Source organism: Drosophila eugracilis, unplaced genomic scaffold (genome assembly GCF_018153835.1).
Source record: "Drosophila eugracilis isolate 14026-0451.02 unplaced genomic scaffold, ASM1815383v1 contig_2147, whole genome shotgun sequence".
In the NCBI taxonomy this organism is placed as follows: Eukaryota; Metazoa; Arthropoda; class Insecta; order Diptera; family Drosophilidae; genus Drosophila; species Drosophila eugracilis.
Genome location: NW_024573030.1, coordinates 347,013 through 367,741, shown reverse-complemented (window position 1 = coordinate 367,741; position 20,729 = coordinate 347,013). Strand labels below are relative to the sequence as shown.

General features: G+C 40.7%; 2 protein-coding genes and 1 non-coding gene across 4 annotated transcripts in view; all 3 read right to left on the bottom strand.

The window, feature by feature from the left end:
* The window catches only part of LOC108118295, a 49,836-nt gene that overhangs the window by 13,741 nt on the left and 15,366 nt on the right, over positions 1-20,729 (bottom strand). Inside the window, exons 1-2 of one of the 2 annotated variants that reach the window (XM_017230907.2) lie at positions 7,964-8,752; positions 2,829-2,921 (exon numbers count right to left, since the gene is read on the bottom strand). In XM_017230907.2, the coding sequence (XP_017086396.1) occupies positions 2,829-2,921; positions 7,964-8,155 (285 nt within the window). In that variant the 5' untranslated portion in view covers positions 8,156-8,752. Of the gene's footprint in view, positions 1-2,828; positions 2,922-7,963; positions 8,753-20,729 lie in introns of those variants that run through there. The other variant, XM_017230906.2, reaches the window with a different exon arrangement.
* On the bottom strand, positions 13,415-16,571 carry LOC108118296 (xenotropic and polytropic retrovirus receptor 1 homolog). The gene is made up of 5 exons (XM_017230908.1): positions 16,503-16,571; positions 15,768-16,443; positions 14,833-15,543; positions 14,461-14,761; positions 13,415-14,243 (listed from the first exon to the last, which is right to left on the bottom strand). Exons 1-5 carry the CDS (start codon positions 16,569-16,571, stop codon positions 14,042-14,044), a joined length of 1,959 nt encoding a protein of 652 aa, XP_017086397.1. The 3' UTR covers positions 13,415-14,041.
* On the bottom strand, positions 17,274-17,345 carry Trnap-cgg. Its single transcript has one exon. It is a non-coding gene; the product is annotated as a tRNA-Pro (tRNA).

Genomic DNA, 20,729 nt, shown 5'->3' with positions numbered 1-20,729 from the left:
CGAAATACAGCTTAACAAAATTAAAGCTAAAGAGCGACAGCGTACATGGGTTTTTTATATCGCGGGTTGAAGAGTGAATCACGCTGATTGAGATACGGCGATGATGGAAATGGATTTGTCTCCGCAGCTCCGATTAGCACCTGCACTCTGCCACGCTCGTGCCCTACCCATATACTATACACTATATAGTACTACACCCCCAACTCAATCTGTGTTCATGGTAATTTCGTTTTTTTTTTTTATGGCGGCTCTTGGCAAACAATGAAAACAACAAAAAAACGAAACCCGAAAGGCTGTTTGTTTGTACTTACTTTAGATGCTTCCCAGATTAGGGAGTACCCAAAAATCTAAATCTGGAGTATATGCGTATATATTTAAAGGGCAAATAGAGCTTGGCGATAAGTGGATACCCATGGAACTGGCACACGATCAAGGGTCTGCGGTCTGGACTTTCGAAAGATCTGTATAGAGCATTTTCCTGGTAAAGAGGACATTGTCTTCTGGCTCACCTCACACTAATGACTTTGTCCTTTGGTTATGTCTCGGTTTCTGGAAATGCATAATGAAAAGTCAGGAGAAACCCTAAATGGGAATTGTGCATTGAGGCATGGCAATGCCGAGAAAACTGTCCAGACGATTTTTCATCAAGAAGTTCCCGGCCGTCGCGGCAAGTTCTTAACCCTCTTATAGCAACAATCAGCGTGGGGAACGGTCAAAATGCGATCGCAATCGTGGGAGTTTCCCAGCTCTAAAAGGCCAATGTCCTCAGCGACGATTTTCATAATTAAATAGTCTTCTTCCCGCGGGAAAGGTGGACTAAAAATTAATTTAGCTGGGGCTTTGTATAATTAATGCAAAAAAGCAAAGACAAAAAGGGGCAAACCCTCTCGGTTCTGCCCGTTTTTGTTGTTTGTTTCTCGTTTAATATGTGGCAGCAAACAAGTGGGCAAAGTGGCAACCATGGTTACCAGGGCCAAGCCAGGGGTATTCGGGGGACACAACATGGAGGTATGGAGGTGTAGAACAGTCAAAACAAAACAGTCAAACAAAAACAAACCGAAGAAGAGGCACCAACACTTTCCACTTCGTCGTCATCGATGTTTGAGAAGCGAACAAAAAAGACAGTGAAAAATGAAGGGGAAAACGAACTAGAGAGAGAGAGAGAGGGCCCACTGTGCGCACAGTGAGCACCCTGTTTTGTGGCCAGAGCGTCTTGGCCCGAAAAGTACAGTCGCGTATATTCGTTGTTGTCTTTTGTTTGTTGGCGGCCCGAGTTTTTCCCGAACGTCACGAGTTTGTCGCTTGCCCAGGGGTTAGCACGATGGAAGATGCTACTCTGGGTTTGGATTTGAGTTTGGGTCCTCTACTCCTCTTCTGGCTAATGATCACCATGAAGATAATGATAATGACGATCATCGTCCGCTGGTCTGGTTTCTATATTGCACCAGTTGCCTGGAGAGGGTGACTGTTTTCAGTTTTCTCTACTCAGTTTTTCCTCTTTATGGAAATTCTAACTGCAATCGAGTCGTCTCCATGGTTTTTTTTTTTGTTTCGGTTGATCATGATCTCTTTTTGATGACTTGGTGATTCTATTATATTTCTCGTATAATTAAGCATTTTGTTTATTAGGAGCGAGTCAATATAGAAGTCATTTCTGCCGTATCTCGACTGAAATATGACCTGTACTTGTGCAAATAAGATAGCCCTTATTAAGCAGTTTTGGCTAATAATATAGGATTTTGTCATGAATAGAAATTTGGTTACAATTTGAAGATGGATTTATATTGCATGGTGTTATGTTAAGGATTCCTCTAATCACTATCTTACCAAACTTTTTTTAAATGTGTTCTGTTATGTTTTCTCTTGGGAGGGTAGTAAAGTTTATTGACTTCCTTCTATGATTTACAACGGGCATTTGCATAATTGCGCCTGACTCGAGTTTAATTCGTGGTTTAACGAGGTGAGAACAGGACAAACGAGCCGTTGAAAGCCTGTCACGCTAGAGGGTCCAGTAAAAGGGTCCTAAGAGGCGTGACCAGTGGCCCAGGACTACAGGACTCCAGGACTTATCCGGGGCCAGGATCAAAACACCCCTGGACATGCAAGACATGGTGTGGAGGGGGTGTGAACCTGCCTGCCAGGTAGAGTCATTGAATGTTGCACTTTCGGGTATTGCCGATTTAAGGATTTAGTTTTTTCCCTGGATTTCCCCAGGCCATGGGAAAATAAAAATTGGAAAACACGTAGCACAAAGCCTGGGGAAAAAACATAAAACGCACTTGAGCAGCTGAACAGATGAGCAAGGGCCTGCGTGTGAATAAATGATTTTTCCGGAGACAGAGACATGACAGCATGTTGGCAATTAAGGTGCAGCCAAACAGTCGGAAATCGGCTGCGGAAAATCTGGAAATGCCAGACAGGCGATTGGGAAAATTGACCTGACCCTGGCGCTTAATTACTTTATTTTCGGTTTTGTTTTAGCCAGGCCAACAGCAAAAATCGGAGAGAAAAACCTTAAGAGATGGTCGAATAATCGAAGTAAGAAGTAAGAATTTAGTGGCGCCGACAACGGACGATACATTTTTTGTGAGCTTAAAAGTATGCAACAAACGAACTCTGATCACCCTCAACTTCATTTAAGACAAGGCTTTTTAATGCTATAACTTATGCTTAAATTTAAAAGACTATTCGATATGATTATAATGCGTTTCACAGTTGAAAGATAATAAAATATTTCCTTGACGATCTTACTTTTAAACCAACTGTTCTCAGCAATGTCTTACAATTTTCGAATGGTTTGTGTCTTGAATATTCGTTTTCGAACTCACCTTTAGAGCGCAGAAGATACAGTCTTGGCCACCGCATACATGTTGATTTAAACCGCGAAACGATCGTCGAAAGGCGTCCAAGTGCCATAAGACCTGCAAAAGAGAACGGGCGAGCATTATTAACTTGGCTAACAGAGAAGAGAGCAAAGATTGGGGGACTGGGAAGGGGCTTTGCCAGGCTATCTCCATCAAATCTCTGTGTGTATAACAAAAGAGAGGCCCAAACCGGTTAAGACGACGCCATCTTGCCGACGAGATCTTGTGTGTGTGTTTAGACAAAGGCTCAAAGACTCAAGAGAGTTGTCCAAAAGTCGCGCGACAAAATGCTGGCCAAAAACCAGTTTCGTACCCGGCCACAGTCACAGCCACAAAACTGCAAAAGCCAGCCGAAACCCAGCCAAATCTTAGACTTCTCAGACGCGGGTCTTTAGCTTGGGACAGGCTTTTGAGACTGGGTGGCCGAAGCAGACCGATCAAGACTGGAAAACCCGTCTGGAGTTTCTCTCCGATCTCTCGACTTTTTGGCGGCCTTTTCGGTGATTTTCGTTTTCTTCGTTGTTGATTTCGTTTTGAAGTCAGAGTTCACCTGGGATGAATCATGGCCCCCTGCCGCAGATCTATCAATTAAGCCGTCCCAAGGGCTGTAATTAACAATCGGCCAGTGAAAGCCCCGCTCCCTTCTAATGCCAAAAAGTACGATTCAATTTGGAGCAACTCCAAAAATAAAAACCGGTCAGCAAACAGTTAGAAATCTTAGCCACCCATAATGTCCAGTCCAAGCAGCTGCAATACCCACAGGCCCCCAAATCCCCAAGCTCTGGGCACGAGCCTGTTTTTTGGCCAACCAAAAAGAAATGCTTGGTTAACCGAAAAAAAAAATAATGGTATTAGAGACTCAACTGACCACAGATGTGTGTATATTTTGTATGTATACTACATGGGTATAGAGGGATAATAAAAAGTTGGCCGATCAAGCTATAGTAAATAAATCAAATACTGCGCAATGATTCACCAACAATAAACTTTCGGAAATGCCAAAGTATTCATTAAGTTAATAAGTAAAGTGGATGATCTTAAGGGGTTTTGTACTTATAATCATATTCCATGAACATCAAGACATAATAATCATTAATATAAATCCTTCATCTTCTTAAGCGGGCCACTTATCCTAGGCTATAAAATCGAATATTAAAAATCATAAAATATACTTAGCTGGAAAAGAACAGGAAGCCTTAAAACCAAAGCAAAGAGGTGAAAATTAGAAAAATATGGAAACACCATGCACAAAGCAGAGGAAAGGAAATTATTTCCTGTCTTTTTGGGCATTTACAGGCTAATTAATCCCCACATCGATGGCCAATTGACAAGTTCACCAAAATAGGAAGTCATTAGTGGGGCCCCTTCTTCCTCTCTTTCTATTATTTTCTTCCCCTCACCCTCTTTGTCATAGCCGGAAGATGACGATTAGCACGTGCTACCGAATCTACTAAATCTATTGATTAAACTAAAGCTACTACTGACCTACGCCCACTTGCAACCCACACACACACACTCACACATCTGATGTAAAGTGAACCAATTAGGCGGGAAAAACAAAAATCGAATTTAACTTAGTCTATATTGCCTACTATATGTGGGTGGTTCCAGTGGTTAAGTGGTTAAGTCAGTGGTGCAAGCCCACGTGTTTCTCCAGCGGAAGTGGAAAGAAGAGGAGGGCGTTTTATGTTCGACCATTTGACTATGTGGGTGTCCACCGGTCATTCTGGCGGTGATATATAGCCATCTGATGGATCCACGACAAGTGAAAGATGGGAAAAATCGTGACGGGTTATCCTGATGCAAACTAAGAAGACTAATTATAGTTTATTACATTGATACAGTCTACACTTAAAAACTATACAACCCTAACTATGTAGAATATATATTATAAGTAAAATTAGCTAATAAAGTGAACTCTTGCGAGCTCTAATAACATTGAAAATCTCTTACATTTTCTACAAGTTACCATTGTATAATTTTTACCTTTGTCTAACAACCTATTTTTTGATATTTCCAATCTTTGCCCAATCTTTTTCTCCCCCATTTTTATCGAGTCTCCCGCATCTCGGCCATTTTTAAGCGAATCACTTAGTCTTTTGCCATGACTTGACAGTCTGATTTTGGGTTACATAAGAGGCTTTAGTGGGCCAGCAGCCCCGAAAGATGGGAAAGATGAAGATGAAAAAGAACTGGCTAGAGGAAATGCGAAACCAAAAAACGAAAAACCAATGACTTAGGCGACAAACTGCCAGGGAAAACTGGGACTCCCCCTTTGCCGCTGCCCCTGTTTCTGTTTTTCTGGCCAACAAATGAATAAATGTGCTTGTGAAAGTTACCAAACCAAACCAACCAAAAAAAAATGCCCAAAAACAAAATTTCCCTTCAAAGCAACAGTAACAACTATACGGCTATAAGTCGGCCAGAGAAGAAGAAGAGACGGATAAATTGAAAAAATTTTAACTTTGATCATAATTTATGCTCAACCTGTTGTTGTGGCTTCGGATGTTTGTTGCTGGTTAGCAACATTGAGATTTGTTCGATCACCGCAGCTGCGCATACTTGCTGTTGTTGTTAAGGCCCCCCAAACCACTATCGAGTATATTACACGAAGAAAAAAGTTAAAGAACTATGGATTTCTAACCAAATATTTACTAGATATTTATATTATACATAACGTTAGATAAAGTTTGGAAAGCAAAAACAAAAGCATTATTAATTTAACTTTACATTGACCGAAAATCCCGAAAACCTTTACTAAAATTTATAATAATACACATTGTAACATAACGAAAGCCTAATCATTTTGTTCAGTGCTCTTTTATATCATCCCCTTGGCGGATCAATCGCAGCCTCATTCGAATTGATTAGCATACTAGTTTTATTTATGTGGAATTTCTTTATAGATAAATGTGAAATATTTTCAAGAGTGAACTGGCTACAGTGCCTTTGTCTTTACTTATGTTTGTCACTTCCGCACTTTAAAGGAGACACCACCACCACCCTCGCCCACTCCCCCAACAAACAAAAAACTTCCCCCTTAACCCTCCGCCCGTGTGAGTCTCTTACTCGAGCGTAAAACAATTGCGGCACGTTAGGGTTAATGCTTGCAACGCGCTGACTGACATAATTAAGTTAAACAGAAAAAACAACAAGAGCACGTCGGCGGAGGAAATTCAATTAAATTAAAGCGAAATGTTTAACGAGACTTGTGACAACATGGGGCAGGCGAAGGGACTGGGAATGGAGTTCGGAATCGGGCAATGGGTAATAGTTGCACAAGCATTTAGATATTTCCCAGGATAAGAAAGAAACTGTAACCGTGACAGGTAGAAGAGTAGGTAGCAGGTAGTAGATCTCTGTGTCCCTGAACCGCATATCCCTTCCTCCGATCTCCCAGCATTATTGTGTCACGCTCACATAGTGCCACATATAACACACAGAGCTACAGCTAACCAGGAAACAAAGGTTCCTGTAAAGGGATCTCATCTGGGGTTCAGATCTCATCTGAGGCAGGCTCAAGTGCTGCCCCGCTGAGTGAGCCAGGATACAATATATAAACCATCGATCAACCCCCGCCTGACACACATAGAAAAATACTTGAATCCCTTTAGATTTGTTTACTATTCCATATCACCTAGCTGCTACAAATTTTTATGTTTGATATCTAATGTTACAAGCATTTAGAAATGTTTAAATTGAAAGTAAATTGTTGAGATATAAGATGACCGTATAAAGTAAACATTTGCAATGCTAAAACTTGACCGACTCAAATAAATCATAATTTGGTGTATGCTATTACCCGTACCAGTCCATGCATATATACTAGTTACAGTTACAGTTATAAGTAGTTATAATCACTGTACTCGCTTTTTTAGATTATGTAAGGGGCGTAAATGGAACTGGTCGCTTTATAAACGCCCAACTCGTGTTTGTTTTTATTTTTTTTACGGACTGTCAAGTTTTTGGGTGGGGTTGAGTAAGGTCCACCGTTACATGATCGTCTTATGCGACACATTTGCACTTTATGCCAACGATCTACTACCTTTCCCTCCCTGTATATAATCATTCCGTAAAAAGCATGTGATACTTTTCAACGATACTTTGATCATTGCAGATATCATCATTGGCTTAATTTGCATTATAATTGCCAGTGATCATTTCGTTTTGATCTTCCTTCAGCAATCCATTTGACACGTTGTAGATTTAATCATATTTTTATGGCTAAAAAACTTGTGTCTTTCTTTGGGCTTATAACTTTTACCAACTTTCTTTGAATTTCAAATATTCTATAGTCTATATATATTACTTGTATATTTCTTATAAACTTTCTAACAAGTATAGGTGGGTAAACTAACAGTTTAAAGATATTTTCTTTATGATTAATGGATGTCATTGTATACTACGTCTTTACAATACGCTGCTGTAATCCTCGAGATTAGCCTAATCTCTTCTGGAGTTTCCTAGCTGATTTGTTCTTTAAGCTCTTACTCTATTTCAAGAACGTTGTATCCTAAATATAATTCTAGGAACTTGCAAAGCTTATAATAACACAGGTACACCTATCTACCTTTAAACTTGAACCTGTAAGTGTATTTAATAAAATAGAGACCTTTTAATGACTGCAACCTGACTGTGGTGTTCCGTGGTACTAATGCCCAGACATAGTATAATCTTCTTCCTCTACAGAACCTTTCTCTTGTTCTATATCTTCAACCCCTCTTCATCGTTGCATGCCCTGTTGCCCGCCACAATTAAGTTCTTTTTGGAGGAAAGGGAAAAAGAACCATAGAGACAATTAAATGTGCGCCTACAACGAAATTGTTACACTTTTGTGGCTTTTGTCAACTGCAGTCGCGTTTCTATGTAATTTCTTACTTTTCTCAGAAAAAAAATGAAAGAGAAGAGATAGATGGTGAGAGAGATAAAAGTACACAATTTTTTTGGTGGTTTTAAATGGTCAAGTTGACAATTTTTCATAGATGGAAAATGTGTTTTTTATGGCTGGTCGTAGTTCTGGTTTTGTTTTATACTTTTGCTCAGCTGACCCCAAATGACCTCTTTTGTTGATTTAACATTTTTTTTTTAGTTTTTCTTACCTTGCAGGTCTGAAAGAATGCGCCAATGTTGTTTTTGGCATTGATTGCCGATGTTTGGGCATTTGTTGTTGCCGTTGTTGTTATTGCAGTTGCTTGCAGTGGTTGTTGTTGCAGCAGCAATTGCTGTTGTTGTTGCTGCTGACCCGCCAATGGGGCATGTGGCAGTGATGTTTTAATGGCCACCGTATCCATATTGAAGGTTATTTTTTTCGTTTTCCCCTTAAGAAGTTTTCAGCACATTCTGTTGTTTTTGTTTTTGGGTAACTTCCGCAAAATGGGGAAAACAAGAAAAAAAAAGAAGCCAGCAAGGGAAGTTGCCGCAACCCTTTTTAAGTTCTTGAGCAACTTCTTCGTTTTGCAGTTTTTGTACTTTTCGCACCTGTTTGAGTTCACTTAGCTTGGTTTTTTCTATGTTTTTTTTTTGTTTCTTCGCTTTTCCACAGCTTAGCTAGCATTTGTTGTTATTGTGGCTCTTTTGGCTTTAATGTCACGCTCACCAAAAAAACACACACACTCTCACACATCTAGAGACGACTTTAAAGAGCAACTTAGCTCTTAGAGTATTTCGTTTTTGATTTCCCTTGATTAATCCACTATGATCAGAAACCACACAATTCACAAAAAAAAATGTTTTTCTTTCTTTCGGTTACACAAAAAAAAAACTGTTTTGTTTGTTGTTTTTGGACCATCAATTGTTATGTTTTGTTGTTCAGGCCAAGAAAAAAGCTGCGCCGGCGACTGAGCGAACGTCTTGCGAAGTGAAGAGCGCAAACAAGACTAAACACAAATCTCTAGGCGACCACAATTTCCCCTGTTCGAAGTCGGCGGCTCAAAAGGGAAGTTTCCTCTCCCGCTCTTGGGATATTTGTAAGCTGTTGGGTGAAGTTTGAGAAACCTATTGCATACTTTTGGGTGCTGAATTAAAGTAAGGGGATATTTTCCTTTCGATGTTTGACTTAAGCTTAACATTATTTTAACAACTTTTTATATGGAAAAACATTAAAAAGAAAATTTTAAATTCATTGGAAAAGTTTGGTTAGACTTTTGTACATTTTTTAAAATTTAAAATTAAATTTAAATTGTTCTTCCCTATTCAATTCCATACTATCTGGCGAATAGACATTTCCCCAAGCCAAGTTCGAATTTCTAAGTTAAGCTTAAAGTGGAGTTGAGAAAAATTCCCGTGGTAAAAGAAACGTACTTATTCTCTCAAGACAAGTTGAAACTTCTCTCTCAGAAAAAAATCCCCCGGCAGATGAACTTTTAGACCAAGCCAACATGGAGCTTGGGAGACCAAGCTGGTCTTATACGAAAACCAGAAATCTCTCAGCACTGCTTGCTTGGTTGTACAAAATGGCGGCTGTTAAGATCAGCATAGAAAACGAAGAACAACAAAAAACGACAAAAACAGAAAGACAGAAAAATACGTAAATGAGAAAAAGGGTACAGAGCGAACGAGAAGAAAACACGTTTTCAGACTTAACGAGTTTTGTCGCAGTCGTTGTTCCAAAATCAACGTGCAACAAGCAGAAAAAGCAGCCAAAAAGGTAGAAACCCGAGAGAAAACGCAAATAACAACAAAAAATATTGTTATTGAGGTTGCCAAAGTGGGCTGCTGCAGCAACAGCTGAAAAGGGGGGCGTAGCAGTTGCGGGGGCACATGCTTGTTTTGATGGTGATGGTTCCTATATAGAAGGTATATAGTATAGTATGCTCGTGATGCTGCAGACCTGGAGGCTGAGTGTGCTTCTTTATCATCTTCTCTTGTTTTTTCGTACTTCTCCTTCTCCTTTTTGTATTTAAGGTTTTGGTTCATGGCCCATTAGCTTTTGTTTTGGGGGCCAGTTTCTCCGGGGCCTTTCGTCGATTCCGCGGAGAAGCCTTGTTTATGTGGCACTCGGGGCAGTCAGGAGAATATTGCGCGCCAAAAGCCTCGAAATCGAAAATCGAAGCCAAGCCAAGCTGAGCGCGCCTTAAAGATGGAAGCTTATCATTAAACAAAAGACGCAAGATGGCCAAAAGCCGCTTAGGGATTTATCCCCCATCTTCTTTATTTTCTTACATGCAGAGAGTAGAAGCAGTATTTTCTTGAATTTATCACCATCACAGAATTTTTTGGGTGGTATAAGGTTTATGCATATTTGATATTAAAATTCAACAAAGAATTTGTTCAAGCTTCAGAATTTTTTAGCTAATATATGAGATCCATTAATCTTTTTATACTGCATTCATTTTGGACAAGCTAACAACTCTTGTAGAAGTAGTTGACTTCCCTGCGATTTCATAACACTTTAGTTGGCAAGCCCAACTGACAATTGCGAATTCGGCTGGAACGTTGACAATTATCATAATTTTTGTGTATAGCTTTGCTGGTCGTGCAGCAGCCGGCAGCAAATTGTTGCAATTACATTGGCATTCCTTTGGATCACACAAAAACACACAAACACCTGCTGTTTTCTGGGTTGGCTAATTAAATTGAAATTCATTTGCCGATTCGCCAAAATCACTTGTCGCCGTCGATTTTCCCCTTCCCCATCAAACCAAAGATCTCCAGCATTTTCAACTCCTCCCCTGTTGTATAATAATTTGCAATTTTTCATGCTGCCAACCGCTAACGGCCAACATCCATCAGCTCATTATGGCCAGGCCAAAACTGGGCGCAGTGGGGGCGTGGTCGATTGGAAATGGGTGCAAGGTCGCCTCCAGTCACCGCAACTCCGCAATAGTTGATCTAAATTAGTCGGTGGTTTCCCAATCGACTCCGTTTCGCCTGGTTAATGCTAATAAAGCAGGTGGAGTTAGATCCGAATTGTTGGCCAAGAATTGGGTGGGCAGTGAGCCGCCCGGGGATAGACACCCAATCCAATCCACTCCCAGACTAACTAAACATACCCCAAGATGCAATGTTGTAAACTGAAGATTTTTTGGTGGGGAGGTAGCCAGTAGCTAACGATTCTAACCATGTCTTCAATATTTTTGACTTAAAACTTAAGTTCTGCCTACCTTTTTCGAAGTTTATTTAAAAAAAACTTGGCACGTTCTTTGTACATGTTGCAATTTGAAAACCATCTGCATTTTTAGGACTAAAAAGTCCTTGCAGCTGAAAATGAAACTCGAAAAAAATGTTGCAGCTGTGCTGTCACAAAATTTCGAAGATAAGACCTGAGCAGTGATGGGGTAAGCAGGGGGGATATACAAGTACTTACACATATATCGGTTATAGAATTGGCTGCGAGCCAATTTATGTGCACAAATTAACAAGCGAAAAGAGCAGAAAACAGAGAGAGAGAGAGAAAACGGCAGCATAAAGGCAATCAAAAGGCTGCCACATAAATTTATGAGCTGCGTCAAAAGAAATCCCCGCTGTGGCCAAGAAAACTGGCGATAAAAACGCGGGGATATCGGAGATATTGAGCTTATGGACGCGTGCTGCTCCATAAAAGGGGTCTTGAAAGGGGTTCCAAGAGGGGGTTCCAAAAGAGGTTTCAAGGGGTTTTCGAGGGATCAACGCGCGCGCGCTCATAAAACTTGAAACCAGGAAAAGGAGCCAAAGCTGGCCAAACTGGTTCTGACTTCATGGGCAAAGTCCCTTTCCTTTTGCCCCCGGTTTGGAACACTGCAAACAAGCTAACATGTCCTGCTCCTTGGCTAAATTTAGCACGAGCTGGCCATCAAGCTCAGCTGGCTTAAAACATTGGCAAGTTAAGAGAAGTTTTTTGGACTTTGAACGCCAGTTTGTTGTTTGCGCGCCATTTTCCAGCCAAAGAAGAGCTAACAAATAGTAAACAACAGCCAAATGCGATTGTAGTTGGCCATTTAAGTACTGAAGTACATGTGGTGGAGCTATACACATATATATATATGTATATATATATGACCATATGCCCAAAGTTGGACATTGGCCACTGAGGGCACTCACATCGCAGGGATAGAAGAAGTTATCATAAATCAATAAGAACGCATGGTTAGCAATTATAAATAGTAGTAATAGGGGGTTTGCTTGGTGGCGATTTATAAGCAATTGCCTAAAACATGAATTTCTGATGAGAGGGTCTGTTTTGATTACGCTAGAAGTCTTAATCAAAAGAATTAATCATAATTTGTGGTTTGAAATAATAGAAAAAATGGTCCAAATTTAGAATGTCTTACATCGGTGAGTTCGTAATTTAAGTTCCAAAATCACTGCATTCTAGGTTGAAAAAGTCAAATTTTTGTCATTTTTCGTACAATTTTATGATACTCCTTATCGAAAATGCGAAAATTGGTTACTTCTATTTTTCTCCTCAAGGCGCAAATAATGTCAAGTTTCCTCAACTGATTTAATTATTTCTTATTCCCGTAGTTATTGGGCAACCCTCTTGGTAGAAAACTTGACTTAAAGCCGTTTGGGCCTTGTTTGGCCAGTTGTTGTCGCCTTTCGGCCAGGCTCCACTCGATTCGGTTGGGATTGTATGAGTACTAGTACTCGTACCCGCACTCACACTGGATTTGTTTGCGCGTTTGCCTTTTATTTGTTTGTTTGGTTTCGTATCGTTTGGCTGGGTTCCTTCGTTTGTTTGTTTGCTTATTTGTTTTGGTCTGCTTTTGGCGCGTGTGCAACGCGACCAACTGTACCAAGATCAGCAGCAACATCAACAGCACTAACAACTGCAGCATATACTGCAATGCTGCAATGATGCTGCTGTGCAGGCAGCTTAATTGAAACGGCAGCAACATCGTCAGCAACGGCAACAATTAATATTAGCTGCCCGTCTCCCTTTCTCCGCTTTTCTCTGGAGACATTGCCGGTGTCGCCAGTCGAGACATGCAGCATAAATTGCAGTTGCCATTACCAGCAACAGCAGCAGCAGCAGCAGCATCAACAAGTCCACGGCAAATTTATGTTTGACTCGTGCTCAAGTCAACTACTAAAGACTTGCTTCGAATGTAAGATAAGTTGCAGTGAGAAAAAAATCAAGATCGATATTAAGGCATTTAATTAGATTAAAATGATTGCTTAAGAAAATGTCTATTAACCAATCTCCTCATAGAAACATGGAAATCTCTTCTTAGACTTAGAAAAAGATTTAAAAGGTTTTAAATTAAACTCTTAATTATTTTAGTGCTATTTTAGTGATATCGAGAATTTGACCTGCTTGATTGCCTTCTTCTTCGCATTAGCAATCCTCAATTGAAAAAAATTGATTTACCTGAACAAAAGAAGCAGCTAAAGAGGATCAAGAAAATTCTTTAGGAATCATCCTTAGGCTCCCTAATGTTTTTAATGCCTAAACAAAAGGCATCCTCAACTTTAAGATAAGCCTATTAGCCAGTTGTTTAAGTCATTAAGAGATTAAAAAAAGTCCTCACAGTTTTATTTTTTTGAGGATTTCAGACAATAAAGATTTAACAACGAAATTAGAACACAATAAACCTATTAAAGGATTGGTTTCCTAGGCAATCCTTATAGAATTAAGATCTCAGATATAAACTTTATACAATAATATCATTTTCAACTAAATGTTTTATACACAAAAGATGACGTACAAAATATGCAACCGAAACATTTCTCCAATTAGAATGCCTTTCTCTGGATTAGAATGGGTGATCGGAGATCATCTTCAGGTTCATTCTCCTCCTTTCTTGCTGGCTAATTACGAGGCCAATCAAAGCTCGATGCGAGTCAATTAAGAGATTGTCGAACAGCTTGCTCGATGGCGATGGCGATCCGTGATCGGGAGCTCGCCACGAGGATCTCCTCCTCTCTCTACTGCTCCTCTTTTCCAGCAATGACAATTGTTACCTGGCGGGGCGATAATATCTATATATATACACAGACAAATATATATATATATATATATGTAGAAGGGAGTTCGGGGGAGTTACCAGAGGAGTTTTGGGTGCAGCTGGTCAACCGGTTTGGCGCGTGCTCCTCGTGCTCCCTTTCTCCAGTCGCTCTGTCTCCGAGTCTCTCTGCCTTTCTATCTGACTTGTATTTTTGCACAAATGAATTAATTAAAGACGACGACGGACCATTAACGAGGAGATCGGGGTGCACTAAGATCAGAGAGGGAAAATACACATATCCAGCAGCTGCTTTTAGAAGTACTCCTTCCCCAGGCGAATTCGCTCCTTCGATTTACGCCGATTGGACACGCCATCCGACTCGTCCATCAATCGCTCCAGCATTTGCTCCTGGTGAGGATTCAGTGCCGCCAAATGAATGTCCCTTGTGGCCCGAAACTTTCCGCAATTGAACAAATGCTCATTCTCCAGTCGCACATAATTCCAAATGAAGCGTCTGTGGGCAAGGGACAGACTACATACTACACTCAACAAAAGGGGAGTACGATATCATCACCTTAATCCATGAAAAACCTCTTTAAATCATTTATCATTTTTAAGCTTAAAAAGTTTGAAAAAGGCCAAAAGTATTCGAAAACAAAAATGGTCGATAGTCTCAATTTAAGAGCCAATCAATCTGCACTAAAAATTTTTAAAATCGCCCATGCTCTCACCTAGTAATCTCGAGAATACTGCAAATGGTCTTCATATTATAAGGAGTCATCAAGTTATGATACAGAATGGCAAACTCCACGGCCCAAAACAGCCGCAGAACCAGATTCTCAATGATCACAAAGTAGTAGAAGGCCTGTGGGTAGACCAATTGCTTCCTCAGGAATATATGCTCTCCCCGGATAATAGTGAATAACCCAAAGTCCTTCATAACATCCCACAAATAGCAGTAGACGGTGGCCACTAAACAACTTGCAAGGAACAGCCAGGTGTACGGGTTGCTGAACGTATTGAGATACCCACCTGCGGTTGAGGATTATAGCATATATGTTGTTTCAGTTTTAATTTTGATCCCATTGAAGGATTTTGATTACCCTCAGTATCTCGTCGCAGCGTGGCGAACAGCACCACCAGAAACGTTGTGGCATATTTCCCGGCATTGATCAGATAGCTTACTGACTTGGAACCACTATCCCGGAATCGCCTCAAGCACTGGGCAAATCGAAACCAACCTGGCAAGCACATGGTAACCGGGACAATCACATCCGGCTCGAAGCAGTGATGCACCCGCTCAGTTCGCAGCCAACTTATCGCAAAGAACCTTAGTATGTAATAGTAATCCACAATGCAGGTGACTAGTGAATTCAGTTGATCTCCCATCCAGAAGTCGGCGAAACCCACATAATGTAACGGAGCGGTGATAACGCGACCCAACAACTTAATAGTCCACCATCTGGCTGGCCAATTCATGATAGGCAGTGGCAGCACTAAAAGACCCACCATAATCAGGATTAGGGCCAAAGGGAAGACAAAGGGATCCGATATGCCCATCGAGTCGTGGTGCAGGAAGCCCAGCATGGACAAGGACCAAAGAATCCCAAAGGTGCACGCGATCTCCAAAAATGTGGCAGGTTGCAGATGACTTCTGGGATCGATCTCGAAAATCAGGACATGATTGACACCGGCCTGCTGCCATCCGGCCACATTGGCCGCCATGTAGAAGTTAAAGATCACCCAAGTGAAAGGACCACGGAACATGGGCATCAGACCAGGGGTATGATCATCCGATGGCGCTCGTTTCCAGTCTACAAATCGTGATGGGAGCAGGAGGATTTAAAAAATATTCTGAGATGTGTCCTACAAACCCGGCAATGCCCAGTCTCTATCAGGACTTAATATAAATTTAATGTTTATAAATATTTGCAGAAGAGATTAAACAAGGGTTGTCCAAAAACTTATAACTGGGCATTGAGGGATGAGGAGAGCAACTCTAGAACCCTGGAATCAATTCTTTCCCCCAACAACCTACAGCTTATTGCGGTAGCCAGGAGCAGCATGATCAGCGCGCCCAAGGCAATTCCCGCCCGGAATACCATCGCCGGCGGAGTGGGTTCGCCCAGCGGGGGAACTCGTAGCTTTTCCATGGCCAACGATCGATCCCCGTTCGCCAGATGAATAGTATAGAGATCCTCCACCTCGGTGGTCATGCGCTGCAACTGTCGTCCATCCGTAAAGGGAGCATCGACTATATTGTCATCAAACCACTTGCCCGCTGCTCCGGACTTTAGATTTTTGTCATACTTCTTACAGATTTTCCGGAAACCCGTTTCATTTAGAGACTGATAGTTTTGGATGAGAACGAGGCTCAGATAGAACTCGGCATAGGCATATCTCAGCTGCCGAGTAGTCATGGTCTTCTTCTGGATCCTTGAGGAATCAGTTCGTAGAGAATGGATCGAGGAATCACTGGCTGTATGTCCCGGCACCCGGGAATTGGCCAAAAGTTGAAGCTTCAAATGGCCATGCTTTCGCCGAGCTTCCAAAAGTTTCTCCAGAAAGAAGTTATTCACTCCAGTTAGTTCGGTTTGGCATTCCGTAAGGAAGGCCTCTTCAAAGGCCCTGTAATAGGACTGAATCTCGTAATCGGAGGCAGTTAACGGTGAGGGCGCATTCTCAACGCCTTTTTTGATAAGCTCCTTGAGATCCTTTTCATTGTGGGCAGGATTATGACAGGACTACATTTAAAGCTAGCTAACCAGCTTACCGCATATCGCATATACTGCTGGCGCCACTCGATCGTCAGGTGGGACTCGAAGGTCTTACCAAACTTCATCCTTGGCACGGGCAAGAACGCCCCCAAGGCGTGGCTGCTATATAGCTAAAGCTAGCTGGAATCGTCAGGCTCTACAAATTCTGACATCTTTCTCCTGGCAGTACCTACGACTAACACGAATTCCCAACAAAAATAGATGTATTAGCAACGTTTCACAATTAAGAAATAGTACCTCTTTTTTCAAAATCCTAATGCTTGCAACAAATGAGCAGGTGTTGACTTTCTCATTAACTTGTTTAATATTATAAATAATGAAATCTAAAGAGACAGGATACACAATCGTATTAATTTATTTTTAAATAAGTAATTAATTACTGCAGTATTTTCTTCACAAACTGCTGCATGTCTGAGTACACTAATCCAGCCAGCAGACCTTTGTGCAAACACTGGTTCCCCAACTTCCCTTGATTGTGAGTCACTTCCTCGATCTCATTATGCGTTCGCACGCTGTTCCTCGTGGATCGTCTTCCTGTCCATCAGAATGAAAATCCCCAACCAGGTGAGTCAGTTAAGTAAAGAAAATGTACACTCTTTGAAATGCCAAGTTCACGTTGAGCGAACCCGAAATTGCAACTCACCGAAACGGTAATGCCCCCTACACCGATCCCAAACGTGGCTTATCAAGGGTTTTGCAAAATATAAAATTGAGATATAAATAGAATTACGTATTAGATAAGGAAAAAAAATAAGAGTTAACAACTTGGGCTCGTCCGGGAATTGAACCCGGGACCTCTCGCACCCGAAGCGAGAATCATACCTCTAGACCAACGAGCCAAACACCCTATGTGAAAATGAGCGGCGAAGTAGCCCATAGGAAGTCCAGGCTCACAAAGTGGAATTGCGAAATCAACAAGTGCGAACTGCCACAAAGACTAGGAACAATTCTACATTACACTTTCTGCGCGCTTCGTTCTTCATACTCCAATCTTCATTCTTCGGATCTTGTGAGGTTTCTTCTACAGGAGATAGCTCGAGGGTGACGATCCGTCGACGCCTACGACAAAAGTGCCGCTAGAATGACAACCGCAAACGAAAACCGAAAACAAAAGAATAGTTCAAGATTCTCAAGAACTTCTCATTGTTGTTCTACTATTACGCAACTTGCTTTGCCAGATCCAAAGGCAATAGCCGTTAATTTATGGGCGTATAAGAATTAATTGACAAAAAACAAAAAAAAAAACAAAAAAGAAAACATCAAAAACCGGCAGCCACCACAAATCGATTTGTTACTTTAAATCGTATTAGGAGCATTTAACCCGGAGCCATTTAAAGAACGTAAGACATTCTGATTTCTGATTGGGGTCACAGGGTAGCGCCCCTTTTTGCAGCCAATCGGAATTCCAGCTCGAATTCGTAATTAATTAGCCGCCTGGGTGAGGCCTGCAGCTAGACAAATTGTTTAGGGGTTTGGTCTGGGACCCAATCTTATGATATGCGAAATTTTGTACCCTTTTAAGCCTTCTTCTCGAGCTTGGGTAAAAGTGGTAAAAAAAAAGTCTCTGAAGAATCCATTAAAGCTTAGTTTCACACTAAGTTATCTTGAATATATAACTATTAGATAATACAAAGACATACGAGGTGTGTTCAAAAAGTAAGGTGACTCTTCAAATTTCGCGAATTTCAAATTTTTCGATTATCGATTTTTTTGTTTTGTTATATTGGTACACTCTTCCCTAACATCTGTACCAAGTTTCAATGGAACATCCTCTTTTGTTTGGTTGTGAGAGGCGTAAAGTTACAAGTTGTTTTGCGAGCTCGGCGATTTTTTGCTATCGAAAAATATGGATCAAAGGATTTGGATTTTTTGGCCAAAAACAACACCACAATAATGCCTCAGCCACCATATTCACCGGATTTGGCCCCATGTGACTTTTTCTTGTTCCCAAAACTGAAGATAATCGAAAAATTTGAAAAATTTGAAATTTGAAAAGTCACCTTACTTTTTGAACACACCTCGTATAACTTCTAAAAGGTTTCGATAATCGAAAAATTTGAAATTCGCGAAATTTGAAGAGTCACCTTACTTTTTGAACACACCTCGTACATATTACAAGTCCTGACCCCACAAATTTATGAATTATAAAATAAATAATACTTATTATGCAATTAGAAAATTAAATTACACAATAAGTGCAATACGAAATGAGGGAAAACGTATTAAAAAGCATTAAAGTAATGATTTCTTTATATACGTTAAGCATACAATTAGTAATAATATCCATAATATGATATGCGGAAAACAAAAGGAAGCCCATCTTCACGCACTGCCCGGCAGGTTAGGGTCCATGGCTCCTTGCTGCAATTTTCGCAATCAATCAATTAGGGAGGAAGATTGAAGATCCAAGATCGCTTCCTCCGCTTCTCGAATGGCGCCAAAACGGAAGCTGATAGGCCAGCAGTAACATCCGATCGTTGTTGGGAACAGATACAAATACATTTACATAGGTGGACAAGTGTTGGTCATATTATAGGTGGTTTTACCAGGTGCTCTAAGCGGTCCCCACCCAATGCCAACTTCCGTTTTGATTGAGCCCACAATTGGCGAGTGCTGACAGACCATAATAATCTTGACCAGAACTCCGCAACTTGTGCAACTTCCGCGCTCCAATTGTGCAAATTATGGCATCGCTCAGGTGTAATTACAAATGTCAGTGGCTCGCCAATTGCCAATTGCCAATGCGTAATTGGCTAATTGAATTGCCTGCCATTGATCGTTGATCGTTGCATCGTTGGACCGATCGCTGATCGGCTATCTGAAGACCAAGCCCACATCCACATTCACATCCGATCATCCATCTTGCCTATCTGCCAAACATCCCAAAACATCAATCATCCGATTTCCCCTAACCAAAAAAAAAAAAACAAAACTAAGAATCTCAGCCGGAATCTGTATTCCATGTTTTCTGGTCTTATTTTCCGGGTGGTCTGCTCCAATGCCCTCTGATCCCAGATCTCCAACTTAGCTCCATTCTGTGGGTGGCTAATGGCTTAGACAAAAACCCAAAGACCACACATTCTCTCTGCACTATGCACTCTTCTCGCTTTTCCATTTCCCAAGAACAGAAGAAATCACACACACACACGCAATGCGATGCGGGATGTGGAGTTTTGGGGAAACTCAAAAAGTTGCCGAGTTGCCTTAAAGCATAGCCTGAAGCTCGATTTCGCCATTGAATACCGATTTCAGGTGGAATCTAGATCAGGAATCCCGCAGGCTGGCGAATTATTTTATTTTGGCTCACCTGCGGGCTACAGTGGGTTAAGTGATTTGGGAAAATATCAGGCTTTATGTTGATGTCTTACAAAATTAATGGTTAAGGCCTTAATTCAAGGCACAGTTGAATAAGAAAATTAATGGGTAACAGCAAAACAAACATATTTAACTATTTTCAGCCAGAGAATATCACAAATAAACCGTACTTATGTTGTGGGCTTACAGATATGTTTTTAGACAACTATTTATTTAACTTTTTTTTTTAAATATTTATATCAGCCAACTGAAATAAACAAACTGGTTTGACAATAAAAAGAAAGTTTGACTAATGATTTTCTATTCATTAGGTGTGAATTAATTATTAATTGGCCATTAACAAAAACGAAACTAAGTCTTTAGGCTTATATTTTCTTAATATTTCACATTTATGGAAAATTTAATGAACATATTATTTCAAAAATGTTTGGTTAGTCATTTAGGCCAATATTTTCTTAGAAACATAAAAGCATTTTTGCGAATTCAATAAGTGCAATTTATACTTTTCGCTAACACCACTTCAAAATTGGTCATCCCGTTGGACTTGATTATAATTATGTGACCATAAAATTCGACGAAAAGAAAGCAAAACACCATATTAGAAATTGAATTAGAAGTGAAAAACTACCAAAGTAACGAACATGACAGGAAATGGGCATTATTCTGGGCCCGGCAATAACAATTACAACAGCCATGGCCATTACACTTACAATTACCACCGAAAAAACGAGGGAGACATGAAGAAGTATTTCTAATCTTGCCGCCAATGTTGACGCTTTCACCTTTATTTTTATCTCGAAGTCCGTTTTTTTTTCTATTTCGTTTTTTTTTGGCCGAGATTCAATGTCTGACCACGGAAATGTAAATGGAAATGTAAATGCCGTGTAAATACAAAGCGGCGAGCAAGC

Coding starts and splice junctions, on each gene's coding strand:
- LOC108118296 (XM_017230908.1), bottom strand. CDS start 16,571: ATGAAGTTTGGTAAGACCTTCGAGTCCCACCTGACGATCGAGTGGCGC. Junction 16,444..16,502: donor AGCAGTATATGCGATATGCG/GTAAGCTGGTTA, acceptor CACAATGAAAAG/GATCTCAAGGAGCTTATCAA. Junction 15,544..15,767: donor CCTGGCTACCGCAATAAGCT/GTAGGTTGTTGG, acceptor CACGATTTGTAG/ACTGGAAACGAGCGCCATCG.